General features: G+C 44.6%; 1 protein-coding gene across 1 annotated transcript in view; it reads left to right on the top strand.

Annotated features, from left to right (window-relative positions):
* LOC122933028 (kinesin-like protein KIF21B) overlaps positions 1-14,008 on the top strand; it is a 330,187-nt gene that overhangs the window by 31,318 nt on the left and 284,861 nt on the right. Inside the window, exon 2 of the mRNA XM_044287762.1 lies at positions 7,189-7,369. Within this exon, the coding sequence (XP_044143697.1) occupies positions 7,368-7,369 (2 nt within the window). The 5' untranslated portion in view covers positions 7,189-7,367. The remainder of the gene's footprint in view (positions 1-7,188; positions 7,370-14,008) is intronic.

Here is a 14,008-nt window from a genome sequence, read left to right as displayed (position 1 = left end):
GGGAATATGTCATCAGAAAATTTCCTATTGAATAACCCCATAACTGTTTTGCCTGAGTTCTGCTCAACCTTTGAGAAAACAGCTTGGCCTGAGCAGAGTTTGGGCAGCAGTTTATCTGACATCTGCTGTGTATTTTATGGCAAATCTTGGGTCTTTAAAGACCATAGCTGCTGAGTGCCTGCCTGCTGCTGCTGCTGAGACTCCTGATGGATGAGTCTGTATTAGAGACCAGTTCGATCAAGTCCGATCACTGACTTTTAACCCCTCAGATGCTGTGCCCAATTTCAACCATGGCAACTGAGCAGGTATTTACCAGGAATGCAGCATCTGGCAGTGTCACTGTAATCTCGCTTACCCAAATAATTAATGGGGTTGTCCGGGTTCAGAGCTGAACCCGGACATATCCCCATTTTCCAGGACGTCCCTCCATGACAGCACCCATGGAGGTTGTCCTATTGGTCTCTGTAGGGACAGGAAGCGAGAGAGATTAAAAGGTCCCCTCCCCTCCCACTCTCCAGTGTTCTTCCTGTCCCTACAGGGATCGGAGCAGAGAGAATCTTTCCCTGCCCTGGGAATCTATTTTTGGGCCGAGCCTGGTCGGTGGGGTCTCCCTCTCCTCTTCAGGCTCTGGAGGGCCCTAGGCTAGCACCTCTCTGGGTAGGGGTCCCCTAGCTTCCCCCGATACCTGTTCCTTCCCGCATCGCTGGAGCTCTGTGGTTGGCTGCGGTATCAGGGAGCCGAGGCCGCTTCTTCCGGGTTCGGGAGCTCTGGGATCGGCTGTGGCTCCTGCGCTCGGCGCTCCTCCCGTTCGACGTGCAGGCCATGTGACCGGAAGTGCGGGTCACATGGGCGGAAGAAAAATGGCGGCGCCCAGGGAGACGCTGAGCCAGGCGCAATGCACGCAAGGGGGGGTCGACTCTTCGTTTGAATGAGTCCCACCCACCTGGAATTAAGGAGGCGGAGCCGCGCGGCAACGGGTGGACCAGGTAGGACATAAATTGTGTGTCAGTTTGATGTCCAGGCGTAGTATGGAGGTCCAGATGTCAGCTATGCAGGACACTAGCGCAGACATCCCTACCCCGTGTCATGTAAGTTAAGTGCGGCTTGTATTCCGGTTCCTCTCTCTTTCTTTGCAGCGGGCTTATGGTCTCTCTCTCTCTTCCATGCCAGGGAGAGAAAGACACCACGGTTAAATCGCTGGGAGAACCTAGAAAGAAACCCAGAAGATGTGCTCTATGCTCAAAAAGACTGGCGGACGCATATATAAAAGCCCTGTGTAGTGACTGCCTGGCAAAGATTCTCAGAGACGAACAATCCTCCCTTTTGGCTGATCTGAGAGTGATTGTGAAAGAGGAGATCCAAGCGGCCAGCTCCAGTATAGCACAGAAACCCTGTGCCGTCTCCCCTCCCCCCAAGAGACCCCGTGTACTTAGGGAGTCAGATTCTGAAGAAGAAGGCTTATATCTGTCAGAAGGGGAAGCCTCAAAGGGGGATGACGATCAAGGTTCGTCTTATATGGCCAACGACCAGAAAAGATATCTCTTCTCGCAAGAAGATCTAGATCCCCTCCTGTAAGGCAGACAATGGATATAGAGGAGGAAGAACAGACTCGCTCGATACAGGACGAGATGTTTGGCGGCTTAAAAGCTAAGAAGAAAAAGTTGTTCCCGGTAAACGAGACCTTAAAGGACCTAGTCATAGACGAGTGGGCAGATGCCGATAGAAAATTGTATATTCCACGGGAATTTAAGAACAGACTATTGTTCAACTCGGAGGATACAAAACTGTGGGATATAGTTCCTAAAGTTGATATTCAAGTGGCAAAGGTGGTAAAGAGAACCACTCTCCCCTTTGAAGACTCAGCTAAAGGAGCCAATGGATCGGAAGATCGACGGTTTGCTCAAAAGAGCATGGGAAGTTTCGGCCAATAGCATAAATACCAATATTGCTACTACCTCCGTGGCCAGATCCCTGTGTTTATGGGTGAACCAGCTGGAGGAACATCTTAAGCGGGACACCCCTAAGGAAGAAATTCTGGCATCACTGCCTCTCTTTAAGATGGCCGCATCCTTTGTAGCAGACGCCTCGGCAGAGTCCATAAGGTTTGCAGCAAAAACAGACTCCCTAACCAATACGGCGAGGAGAGCCCTGTGGCTAAAATCCTGGTCAGGGGATATAGCCTCCAAGAATAAATTATGCGCCTTACCCCTTAAAGGTTCTCACCTCTTTGGTCCGGTACTGGACGAGATCCTGGAGAAAACAGCGGACAGAAAGAAGGGTTTTCCGGAGGAAAAAGGCAAGAAACCTTTGCCCTTTCGTAAGACGACCAGCAGCTTCCAGGGCACTCCCAGAGGTAAAGGGAAGACGGGAAGGTGGAGCTACCCCAAAGGGGGAAAAGGTCGGGTTTTCCTCTTTAATCCCAACTCTAAGCCTGAGAAACAATGACGCCAGACCAGTAGGGGGCAGACTCCAGTTTTTTTGGGAAGAATGGACCAGGATAACCAAGAACCAATACATCCTCGAATCCATCCAGAAAGGGTTCAAGATAGAGTTTCGCCTTCCCCCTCCTCATCTTTTCCAGACCACAATTTTTCAGTCGACCTCCCTGCAGAATCAACTTCTGGCAGACATCCAAAAACTTCTGAGTTTAGGCGCAATAGTACAAGTCCCTCCTTCAGAAGAATTCAAGGGTCACTATTCAAAACTCTTCTTCATAACCAAACCGGATGGCTCCAAGAGAACCATCATCAACCTAAAATTCCTAAACAGATGGATAACACATCACCATTTCAAGATGGAATCAATAAAATCTGCAATTCCGTTGATAAGCCCAGGGGCGTTCCTATGCACCCTGGATCTAAAAGACGCCTATTACCACGTCCCCATTCACCCTCAATGCCATCAATACTTGAGGTTCGCAATCAAGAAAGACGGCAGGATTATGCATTTCCAGTTCCAATGTCTCCCGTTTAGAATCTCATCAGCCCCACGCATCTTTACAAAGGTAGTGGCGGAGATAGTTGCCTATCTAAGGCAGAGACAGGTAACTATAATTCCCTACCTAGACGATTTTCTGCTTGTGGCAGACTCAGAGGAGTAGTTAGAGCTTCACAAAGGAAGGACTCTATCTTTACTCACACGTCTGGGATGGAAAATAAACCTGGAAAAATCAGACCTACATCCAGCAACACAAAAGAAGTTCCTAGGAACCCTCCTAAACTCCGTGACCCAATATTCCCTTCTTCCCCAGGACAAGCAGGTCAGTATAAGGGAAAGAAGAAGAGCCTTCAAACTAAAGAAAAAACGGACTCTACAGGAAGCCATGCAGGTCCTAGGTCTGATGACCTCATGCATCACAACAGTTCCTTGGGCCCAGTTCCATTCAAGAACTCTCCAGGCGGAGGGCCTCACTTCTTGGGACAAGGACCACAGATCTCTGAACGCCAGGATATCTCTTTCAGACAGGGCAGTAAACTCCCTCTCCTGGTGGTTGATAGCAGAAAACCTGTCCCGGGGGGTTTCCTGGAACACGTTACCGCTCAGAACGTTAACCACGGACGCAAGCAGCCAGGGTTGGGGGGCTCACGTAGAGGATCAGTTCTTTCAGGGCAGTTGGTCCAACACAGACGCCCTACGATCCTCAAACTACCGGGAGTTAAAAGCGGTCTGGGAGTCCCTGAGGGCGGCAGAACATCTCCTCATAGGTCATCATGTCCGAGTTCTATCAGACAACGTAACAACTGTTTGCTACATAAAGAGACAAGGTGGGACGAAGAATCCTCATCTCCAGGAGCTAGCGGATCTCATCTTCAGCTGGTCAGAGGAAAAGATCTTATCCATCTCAGCCACACACCTGAAGGGATCTCTCAATCACACAGCGGACTTTCTCAGCCGACAGTTAGTCAGGCCAGGGGAATGGAAATTGAACCAGGAGGTATTCCAGTTGATTTGCCAGCAGTGGGGGAGACCTCAAGTGGATTTATTCGCATCCAGCAGAAATACTCAGCTGGACTATTTCTTCTCTCTAGACCCGAGAGGAGGACCACTGGCGGTGGATGCTCTTTCCCAACCTTGGGACATGAGCCTAGCCTACGCCTTTCCCCCACTTCTCCTTATACCGCAGATCCTGAAGAAACTGAGAGGGTGCTCATCCACGCTGATTTTGATAGCCCCAGCTTGGCCCAAGAGAGCCTGGTTTTCTGTTCTAAAGACCATGTCCATCAGGGATCCAATATCCCTTCCAAAAAGACAGGATCTTCTATCGCAAGGTCCTCTATTTCACCCCAACCTGGACAAACTGAACCTTACAGCTTGGATCCTGAGAGGCAGACCTTAAGGAATAAAGGGCTCTCGGACAAGGTAATTTCAACTTTACAGAGCTGCCGCAAACCTGTCACAAGAGCAATATACAACAAAATTTGGAAGAAGTTCTCATCCTGGTTGTCACAGAACCATACAGATTCCAGATCCCCCACGGTGGGTTGTATTTTAGAGTTCCTTCAGGAGGGGTTTGATGCAGGTCTGAAACCCAGCACACTCAAAGTACAGATTTCGGCTCTCAGCTGTTGTCTCGATACTCCCCTTGCAGATCATAGGTGGATTAAAAGCTTTCTAAGAGCAGCTTCTAGGTTGAGACCCACCTTGAGACAGTCGGTCCCCCCCTGGAGTCTAAACATAGTTTTAGAAGGGTTATGCGATCCTCCTTTTGAGCCGAATGGGCAGATATCTGAAAAATTTCTGTCTCTAAAAGCGGTGTTTCTTCTGGCTATAACCACGGCCCGCAGGATAGGGGAAATCCAGGCCTTATAAATTAAACAACCTTATCTAAGGATTCTGGATGACCGCATAATCTTGAGGCCGGATCCAGCCTTTCTTCCCAAGGTGGTCTCCACTTTCCATAGAGAACAGGAGCTAACACTCCCTTCATTTTGTTCCTTTCCCAAAAATATACAGGAGGAAAGATTCCAGAGGCTGGACGTTAGAAGAACAATCCTAGCCTATCTGGACAGAACCAGTTCCTGGAGGAGATCAAGTAATCTGTTCATCCAGTTCGGTGGGAAGAATAGAGGCTTGAAAGCATCAAAACAGACGCTGGCACGGTGGATTAAGGACACCATCAGAGAAGCATACAGACTGCAGGAAATGACCTGCCCCTTAAATCTGAAGGCACATTCCACGAGAGCGATGGCAACTTCCTGGGCCGAAAGGGCCGACGCTACAATTGACTAGATTTGCAAGGCTGCAACCTGGTCTAACTTCCTGACTTTTGCTAAGCATTACAGGCTTGATGTATTGGCCGGACAGGACTTGGCCTTTGGGCGGAAAGTCCTTCAGGCAGTAGTCCCCCCCCCCCCAGGAGATTCAGTTGTTAGTTCTCCATGGGTGCTGTCCAGGAGTCCGACATGACAGCACCCTGTATTACCCTCCCTGTTATGCTGGTTCCAACCTTTGTAAGCAGTGTGAATATAACATTGTATTAATAAAGGTGTTGGATCCTATCCGGTGTAGTAATTTGGAAAAACACTGGAGAGTGGGAGGGGAGGGGACCTTTTAATCTCTCTCGCTTCCTGTCCCTACAGAGACCAATAGGACAACCTCCATGGGTGCTGTCATGTCGGACTCCTGGAAAAGGATTTACCGGTAAACTAAACCAGTATTTCACTCAGGCAGCCCCCCTGACGAGCATCGGAGCAATCCTGCACAGGGCAAGGGAGAGCATCAGAGCGTGAACTACTCCGATGCTCAAGTCAGGGGGGCTGCCAGGGTGAAATTATGGGTAGGTCTGGGTTCAGCCCTGATCCCAGACAGCTCCTTTAATTGAGCATGTCATTTTTGTATGTGGAACACAATAAAAAATGGAACCAATTCAAGCCTATTTCTTATTTTTTTTCCAGCTTCCCACTACATCACATGCAATATTAAATCAAGCCATTACAAAGTACAACTTGTCCTGCAAAAACAAGCCCTCATAGAGAATAACTGAATAAAAAAAAGGAGAGCTGGAATACAGAGAGGGGTGGAAATGCACTTGTCCTTTAAAGTAGAGATGAGCAAAGTTATGGAAAATTTTATTTGGCTACTTCACCAAATTTTACAAATAAATTTGCTTTGTGATGAAGCATTTATTTGTATGTAGCGGGCACAATGACAGGGAACGTTATCCATTTGATTCCGTAGAGACCGTTGTGGCCATCTTGATTGAAGACATTGCGCATAATCTTGTAATGACATCATCACGCTGGCTGGGGTGGTGACGTCATACGTCACCGCACAAAAGATTCTGTGCGGTATCTTAAATTAAGATGGCTGTGATGGCCTCTTCGCATGCAAATGGATAAGGTGAGTATGTACTTTTTTTGTTGTTACCGCCATTTCAGGGAAAATTGATTTGAGGAAATTCGGCTTCATAGTTAATCAAATTTTTTCTGAAATTCTGATTTAAAGTCAGTTCATTTGACTTTGATTCGCTCAACTCTACTTAAAAGGGTTTTATCATCTAAGACATTGGTGGCATATCACTAGGATATGCCACCAATTTCAGACACAGGCACCAGGCATGCAAGTTGTGCTCTCCATTAATGTCTATGGGAGTTCCTCTTGGCTATTTTCAAAAGTCCCATAGATATGAATGGACATTGCACCGCACAAGCAGCCACCACTCCATTAACCTCTGTGAGACTGCCAGAAGTACCCAAACCCTCCTGAAATTAATCAAGTGTGGCCGTTTTACAAATAGCCGAGCGTGAGTACATAGTTGCCCATAGCAACTATATTCCTCCTTTCATTTTCCAAAGGAGCTGTCCAAAATGAAAGATGGAATCTGATTGGTTGCTATGGGCAACTAAGCCAGTTCTACTTTACACTAGTTTGATAAATGACCCCCTTTATTCTATCAAGCAGTATTGTTTAATATGATGTCAGTTTAACTTTTTATTCTCAACAGCATCTCTATGGGTTGTTGAGTACATTTTTCTGTTAGTTTTAATGAAGACTCCTGCATACTCAAAACAGGATAGGTTCCATCCTACAAATTGATGCCATATACTGTACAGTGCAAATTCAGAAACACAGATAAATCTTTTGGAGGCAAAAAGGATCTGCCTATATTGTAATCAATCAGAATAGTTCTATAATTTTGTATTATAAGTAAAACATAATTTGTAATTTCTTGTATCTATGTTTTCTTAGATCGTACTTGCAAGCTATGGAACCTGGTCACTGGTCAAGAGATTGCTTCACTCCGTGGCCATCCTCACAATGTGGTATCAGTGAAACATTGTTCTAACTCGGGATTGATACTCACTGCATCTGCCTCCTGTGTACGTGTTTGGGACATCCGTGACTCTGCTCGCTGTGTGAGGATATTGATGTGAGTCATATCAAAGTGTAATTTACTTGAAAAAAAAAATGCCTTACTTAATACCTTAATAATGCAAACATCTTCATCCCAGCATATCAGTAATGGCTTTATTCCTGCAAACTCTTGAAAAACAGTCTACTGTATTGTAATTTATGGCAACCTAGAGGGCAGGTGGACATGAAACAAATTTTAGCAAAGCAATAGATTCTCACATAACTTTCAATTCTAAGAAGTATTGAATCATACCTTGATTGATGACCCAATAGTATTTTTCTAAATCATAATGACACCTCCCTTTGCAAGCATAAAACATATCTCCTCTTCCTTATGCTAAGTGTTGCTAAGGCTTGTATTCCATAGTTTTATATACTTTATATTTTTATACTTGATAAATTGCTTCATATTAGGGAGAGCAGTCTTACCTGCTGACAAATATGATAATCAAAGTTTTACAGAAGTGGGTGTGGAAGCACTGTGTTAACCTCCAGATTTGACTTTGGGCTAATACTAAAGGCATTATCCCAGCATTTCCCTAGTATTCACCCTTTAACCTGTACAGTGATCTGGACTTTGCTGCAAGGGACTAACCAGGCTGCTACCTCTTAGCGTGGTCTCTGTTCAAGTAACTGCTAACTCACGGGGGTCAAGAGACACCTGTGCAGAGCACCAAGGGGACAAGGAAAAAACTTAGTTGGGGACAGGGCAAGAACAAATCCACAGAGTTGGTGTGATCAGATAAACAGTCCGATGTCAGGACAGGCAGCTCAAGGTTAGTACAGAGACTTTCTAGTGTAGTCTTTGTCTAGTTAACAGCTGACCCATGGGGTCAGAGACACTGGTGTGGGGAACCAAGGGGTAAAGCAGAACCATAATCAAGGACAGGCTGAGGTCAGGGTAGGCAGATTACGAGCTTAATGGTCCAATGTCAGAGCAGCCAGCAAAGGACCAATATGAAGGTCAGTCAGTGGGGGGGGGGGGGGGTTAGAGTCCATTTAACAGGCAGAGGTTGGTACACGGGCAGACAAATGAATACAAAAAGCCTTAGCAACAACTAGCAAACTTAAGAAACTATTGCTCAGTTAGCTTCCCTCAGGGTAAGATGCCTTAAATACCCCAAGGTTGCCAACTTTTGACTGGATAAGATGAATGTGCATGCTGGGCCTTTAAGAGCCTGCTGGCAGAGGAGGAGAGGCCATGCTGGAAATCAGGCTACAGACTGCATGTAGGGACAGACCCTGTTCTTCAGAAACAGGTGGCTCAATACCCTACATGCGGGTCTGGGCCACCAGGAAGGGTAAGCTGGGCAGTGACAGCTTGCTACCAGTGCTGTAACACAAACACCCCCTTCCCTTACTTCTTTGGTCCAGATTGCTGCAGGAATTTTTCATTAATTTTGTCTGTCGTCTCCCAGGATCTTTTTTCTGGACCATAGACCTTATAGTCCACCAAGAAGGTTTTCCTCTGATTTTCTTGTGCAAAATATTCTTGACTTTGAATACTTCTTCAGTGCTGACAGGGGCAGAAGTAGGAACAGAACCTTTGGGAAAACAATTTAACACAACTGGCTTGAGGATGGAGACATGTAAGGAATTAGGGATATGTAAAGAAGCAGGATGCTAGATTCAACTGTTTCAATACCTCAAAAGGACCAGTGAAGCTGGGTGCCAACTTATGAGGGTACCTTGAGTCTGATGTTTTGAAAAAAAAAGTTTGTAACATCAGTTTTGAGCAACTTGAGGGGTGTAGTTTCTACAATAGGGTCATTTATGGGGGATATCCCCTATGTAAGCCCCACAAAGGGACTTCAGACCTGAACTGGTCCTTAAAAAGTGGGTTTTTGAAATTTTCGTAAAATTTTTAAGAATTGCTTCTAAACTTCTAAGCCTTGTAAGGTCCTAAAAAATAAAATGACATTTCCAAAATGATGCCAACATAAAGTATACATATGGGGAATATTAAGTAATAAGTACAGATGTAGCAACATTAGCAATCCCGTTTTTTTTGCATAATGAAAAAACAAATCACGATACTAACCTGCAATTCATAACAAAGCCAGTAGATAGCAGCATTAACAAATCTTAAGTAAAGCCACAGTAACTGTTTTAACTAAATTACATCTACTTTGTTTTAACACATCAAATTATATCTTAAAGGATTTTTTTATAGTTATATATTATTTTTTATTATATACTTTTATTTATTTTAAAACATTATTTATAACTCACGGAACAAATAAACACACAGGCTACATGCCAAAAGCTGGGTATAATGCAAGCCAGCACCTATTCATCAAACAGATAACTGGGATACCTTACAATGGCAGCCTGGTGCACTATGAGACATTTAAAACCATCTGTCATCTAACTGAGAGTCAGTAAATCTCAATGTTGCCTGAGAGCTCTTGGATAGCTTGGGGGACAAAGCACCTAAATCTTTATCATTAGGGTGACAAAATTATAATTTATTTTTTATTTTTAATTTTTTGTTTTTATTGCTAGCTAATTCTTCTCTTACTGCTTAGGAAGGCTGTATAAAAATTGACGGCTTTCTAATTGTTCTAACATATATTTAACCACTTGCCGCTGCGCTAACGCCCAAAGGCGTCATTGCGGCGGCTCGCCCAGGCTACGCTAACGCCAATAGGCGTCATCTCGTGTGAGCCGAGATTTCCTGTGAACGCGTGCACGCTCTCACAGGAACGGAAGGTAAGCAAGTGGATCTCCAGCCTGCCAGCGGCGATCGCTCGCTGGCAGGCTGGAGATCCGAATTTTTTAACCCCTAACAGGTATATTAGACGCTGTTTTGATAACAGCGTCTAATATACCTCCTACCTGGTCCTCTGGTGGTCCCTTTTGTTAGGATCGACCACCAGAGGACTCAGGCAGCTCACTAAAGTAGCACCAAACACCACTACACTACACTACACCCCCCCTGTCACTTATTAACCCTTTATAAACCACTGATCAGCCCATATAGACTCCCTGATCACCCCCCTGTCATTGATCACCCCCCTGTAAGGCTCCATTCAGAGGTCCGTATGATTTTTACGGATCCACGGATACATGGATCGGATCCGCAAAACGCATACGGACGTCTGAATGGAGCCTTACAGTGGGGTGATCAATGACAAGGGGGTGATCACGCATATAGACTTCCTGATCACTTCCCTGTCATTGATCACCCCCCTGTCATTGATCACCCCCCTGTAAGGCTCTATTCAGACATCCATATGATTTTTACGGATCCACTGATACATGGATCGGATCCGCAAAACACATGCGGACGTCTGAATGGAGCCTTACAGGGGGGTGATCAATGACAGAGGAGTGATCACCAATATAGACTCCCTGATCACCTCCGTCATTGATCACCCCCCTGTAAGGCTCCATTAAGACGTCCGTATGATTTTTACGGATCCACGGATACATGGATAGGATCCGCAAAACACATACGGACGTCTGAATGGAGCCTTACAGGGGGGGAATCAATGACAGGCGGGTGATCACCCATATACACTCCCTGATCACCCCCTGTCATTGATCACCCCACTGTAAGGCTCCATTCAGATTGACATTTTTGTCCCAAGTTAGCGGAAAGGGAGACTTTGTGAGAAAAAAATAAATAAATATATTTCCGCTAACTTGTGCCCCAAAAAAAAAATTCTATGAACTCGCCATGCCCCTCATTGAATACCTTGGGGTGTCTTCTTTCCAAAATGGGGTCACATGTGGGGTATTTATACTGCCCTGGCATTTTAGGGGCCCTAAAGCGTGAGAAGAAGTCTGGAATCCAAATGTCTAAAAAAGCCCTCCTAAAAGAAATTTGTGCCCCTTTGCTCCCCTAGGCTGCAAAAAAGTGTCAGACATGTGGTATCGCCGTACTTAGGAGAAGTTGGTGTCTTTTTACATATACCCATGCTGGGTGAGATAAATATCTCTGTCAAATGCCAACTTTGTATAAAAAAAATGGGAAAAGTTGTCTTTTAGAGAGATATTTCTCTCACCCAGAATGGGTATATGTAAAAAGACACCCCAAAACACATTGCCCAACTTCTCCTGAGTACGGTGATACCACATTTGTGACACTTTTTTGCAGCCTAGGTGGGCAAAGAGGCACAAATTCCAAAGAGCACCTTTAGGATTTCACAGGGCATTTTGTAAACATTTTGATTTCAAACTACTTCTCACGCATTAGGGCCCCTAAAATGCCAGGGCAGTATAACTACCACACAAGTGACCCCATTTTGGAAAGAGACACCCCAAGGTATTCCGTGAGGGGCAAAGCGAGTTCCTAGAATTTTTTATTTATTTTTGTCACAAGTTAATGGAAAATGATGATTTTTTTTTTCTTACAAAGTCTCATATTCCACCAACTTGTGACAAAAAATAAAAAGTTCTATGAACTCACTATGCCCATGAGCGAATGAATACTTTAGGGTGTCTACTTTCCAAAATGGGGTCATTTGTGGGGTTTTTCTACTGTCTGGGCATTGTAGAACCTCAGGAAACATGACAGGTGCTCATAAAGTCAGAGCTGCTTCAAAATGCGGAAATTCACATTTTTGTACCATATAGTTTGTAAACGCTATAACTTTTACCCAACCCATTTTTTTTTACCCAAACATCTTTTTTTTTTCAAAAACATGTAGAACAATAAACTTAGATAAATATTTATATAGAAATGTAGTTTTATTTGAAAAAATTTACAATTGAAAGTGAAAAATTTCATTTTTTTTGCAAAAAATTAAAAAAAATGGTAAATTTTGATTAATAACAAAAAAAGTAAAAATGTCAGCAGCAATCAAATACCACCAAATGAAACCTCTATTAGTGAGAAGAAAAGGAGGTACATTTCATTTGGGTGGTAAGTTGTATGACCGAGCAATAAACGGTGAAAGTGTAGTGTAGTGCAGAATTGAAAAAAGTGGTCTGTCATTAAGGGTGTTTAAGCTAGAGGAGCTGAGGTGGTTAATATTGTAATTTTGGTAATAAGAAGTTATAAATGGTAGGAAAAGAACTATGTAATAAGTGATTATATAAGGTAAAGACAAAGAAAACTATTTGTTTGTTATTTATACACAATTAAGGGCATGTCCGTGTCAGTATCGTAGCCAGCAGAAATGTATCTCACTCCAGTTGTGACTAACATCAACCCCCAACATTGTCCATCTATTATTCTCAAGCTGTGATGGAAGAAAGGGGATGCACTACGCCCTTTGTTATTTTATATATTTTTTCCTTTGAGAACAATACAGTAGATGGAGAATGTTTAGTCACAGCTGGTGACTATGGCAATTCTGTGTTTTATGATTTTTTTTTTATTATTCTGTGTGTCGATACATCGTGATACCAAATTTATATACTTTAATGTTTTACTACTCTTTCATCATAAAATCCATTTTGTGCTGAACAAATTTATATTTTGAATCGCCATAAACTAAATTCCACAACATTTGTATTGTTTTTTGCCAATGTAGGCTTTCATACTCTCGTTTTGTGGAACTGAAGACATCCTGATGCAAACTGGACAGATTTCTTTCCATTCAGAATACATTGGGATATGCCTGATCAGTTATTTTCCAGCATAGAGCCTCGTGACACCAGAGTCTATGTGACATAGGCCAAAACACAGGGATGCATGTCCGCGTGAAACTAGAGTCCATCTGACATAGGCCAAAACTAGGGGATGCATGTCTGCGTGACACCAGAGTCCATGTGACATAGGCCAAAACGAGGGGATGCATTTCCACGTGACACCAGAGTCCATGTGATATAGGCCAAAACGAGGGGATGCATGTCCGTGTGACATCAGAGTCCATGTGACATAGGCCAAAACGAGGGGATGCATGTCCGCGTGACACCAGAGTCCATGACATAGGCCAAAACGCGGGGATGCATGTCCACGTAACACCAGAGTCCATGTGACATAGGCCTAAATGAGGGTATGCATGTCTGCGTGACACCAGAGTCCATGTGACATAGGCCAAAACGCGGGGATGCATGTCTGCGTGACACCAGAGTCCATGTAACATAGGCCAAAATGCGGGGATGCATGTCCACGTGACACCAGAGTCCATGTGACATAGGCCAAAATGAGGGGATGCATGTCTGCGTGACACCAGAGTCCATGTAACATAGGCCAAAATGCGGGGATGCATGTCTGCGTGACACCAGAGTCCATATGACAGGCCAAAACGCGGGGCTGCATGTCCACGTGACACCAGAGTCCATGAAACATAGGCCAAAACGCGGGGATGCATGTCTGCGTGACACCAGAATCCATGTGACATAGGCCAAAACGCAGGGATGCATGTCTGCGTGACACCAGAGTCCATGTGACATAGGCCAAAATGAGAGGATGCATACGCGTGACACCAGAGTCCATGTGACATAGGCCAAAACGCGGGGATGCATTTTGGCCTATGTCACGCGGACATGCATCCCCGCGTTTTGGCCTGTCATATGGACTCTGGTGTCATATGGACTCTGGTGTCATAGAGTCACGAGGCTCTATGCTGGAAAATAACTGTTCAGGCATATCCCAATGTAATCTGAATGGAAAGAAATCTGTCTAGTTTGCATCAGGATGTCTTCAGTTCCGCGAAACGAGAGTATGAAAGCCTACATTGGCAAAAAAAGACAAATTTGT

Source organism: Bufo gargarizans, chromosome 3, assembly GCF_014858855.1.
Source record: "Bufo gargarizans isolate SCDJY-AF-19 chromosome 3, ASM1485885v1, whole genome shotgun sequence".
Lineage (NCBI taxonomy): Eukaryota > Metazoa > Chordata > Amphibia > Anura > Bufonidae > Bufo > Bufo gargarizans.
Note: the sequence above shows the minus strand (reverse complement) of the source record. Positions and strands in the feature narration are given on the sequence as shown.